This window comes from Rhagoletis pomonella, unplaced genomic scaffold, assembly GCF_013731165.1.
Source record: "Rhagoletis pomonella isolate Grant_MI unplaced genomic scaffold, Rhpom_1.0 Rhpom_scaffold_00172, whole genome shotgun sequence".
Taxonomy (NCBI): Eukaryota; Metazoa; Arthropoda; class Insecta; order Diptera; family Tephritidae; genus Rhagoletis; species Rhagoletis pomonella.
Genome location: NW_023458726.1, coordinates 76,400 through 77,388, shown reverse-complemented (window position 1 = coordinate 77,388; position 989 = coordinate 76,400). Strand labels below are relative to the sequence as shown.

At 33.8% G+C, this 989-nt stretch overlaps 1 protein-coding gene across 1 annotated transcript in view; it reads left to right on the top strand.

The window, feature by feature from the left end:
• Window positions 1-193, top strand: part of LOC118750213 (putative nuclease HARBI1) — a 1,417-nt gene extending 1,224 nt beyond the window's left edge. The window contains exon 4 of the mRNA XM_036484939.1: window positions 36-193. Within this exon, the coding sequence (XP_036340832.1) occupies window positions 36-193 (158 nt within the window). The remainder of the gene's footprint in view (window positions 1-35) is intronic.
• Window positions 194-989: the final 796 nt, after the last annotated feature.

Genomic DNA, 989 nt, shown 5'->3' with positions numbered 1-989 from the left:
AAAAAAAGCAACACAAATTATAAATGTGTGTGCAGCTTTGCACAACATTTGCTTGTTTTATAATGTACAAATCCCCGATGAGGAGGAGTTTTCAAATGTGACTTATGACGATGATGTCGGAGACGTTGAAGTGGAACCTGTTGACAACTCACAAGCAGAAGACATAAGAAATGAAATTTTAAGACCATTATAGAAAACATGATTAAAAAATATTAAAAACCAGTTACGCCAGAGTTTCTTTTATTAAACTAAAAACCTTTTTGGTTTCATACACATGTATGTAGGTGCATTACATAAAAAATTATCACAAATTCATTTCCTTATTTTAATATACATTTAAGTTTAAACAGTCTTTCTAAATTCATCATACAGAAAAAAATAGCTCATTAATTCATTTATCTTAAAGTTAAACAGTCTTCTTAATTCCAATTATATAAAAAAATTAATAACGTCCAATTCATTTTAGGCACTTAGATTAATATAAAATTATGTTCTTGGCAGCATTTGTTTCTTTACCTCCAAAAGCGCAACCTTTAGTTGTAGCTTTGCTATCCGATCCTTCTGGCTTTGAAGAACTTCATTTTTGAAGATTTGTAATTTTTCTCTTTTCAATTGTAAAAGTTCTTTTGCTGTCTTTTTTTAAGTAATACATTTTTCTCGTGTACTTTTCAGTTTCTAAAGCACTTTTTTTAATGTCCTTTATATTTGTAACCATCTCCTCATAGAACCTTTTCTGGGCATTGGTCTGTGATTCCAGCAACTTCAGCCTCTCTTCTCTGTCTTGTTGCACTTTCTTGCTCTTGGTTTCCGTGCTGTATTTTCCGGAACTGCATAATCGTGGTCCTCATCGCTCAATCCTTAATTGTATATTGGTTGCAGGTTTTCATCTGATGGAGCCGCCTCTACCGAATCTAGGCAGTTATATCCAGGCCGAATTCTGCTCCCGGTGGATTCACACAGGCGTCAAGCTCAAGCAAGCCAATTATGGC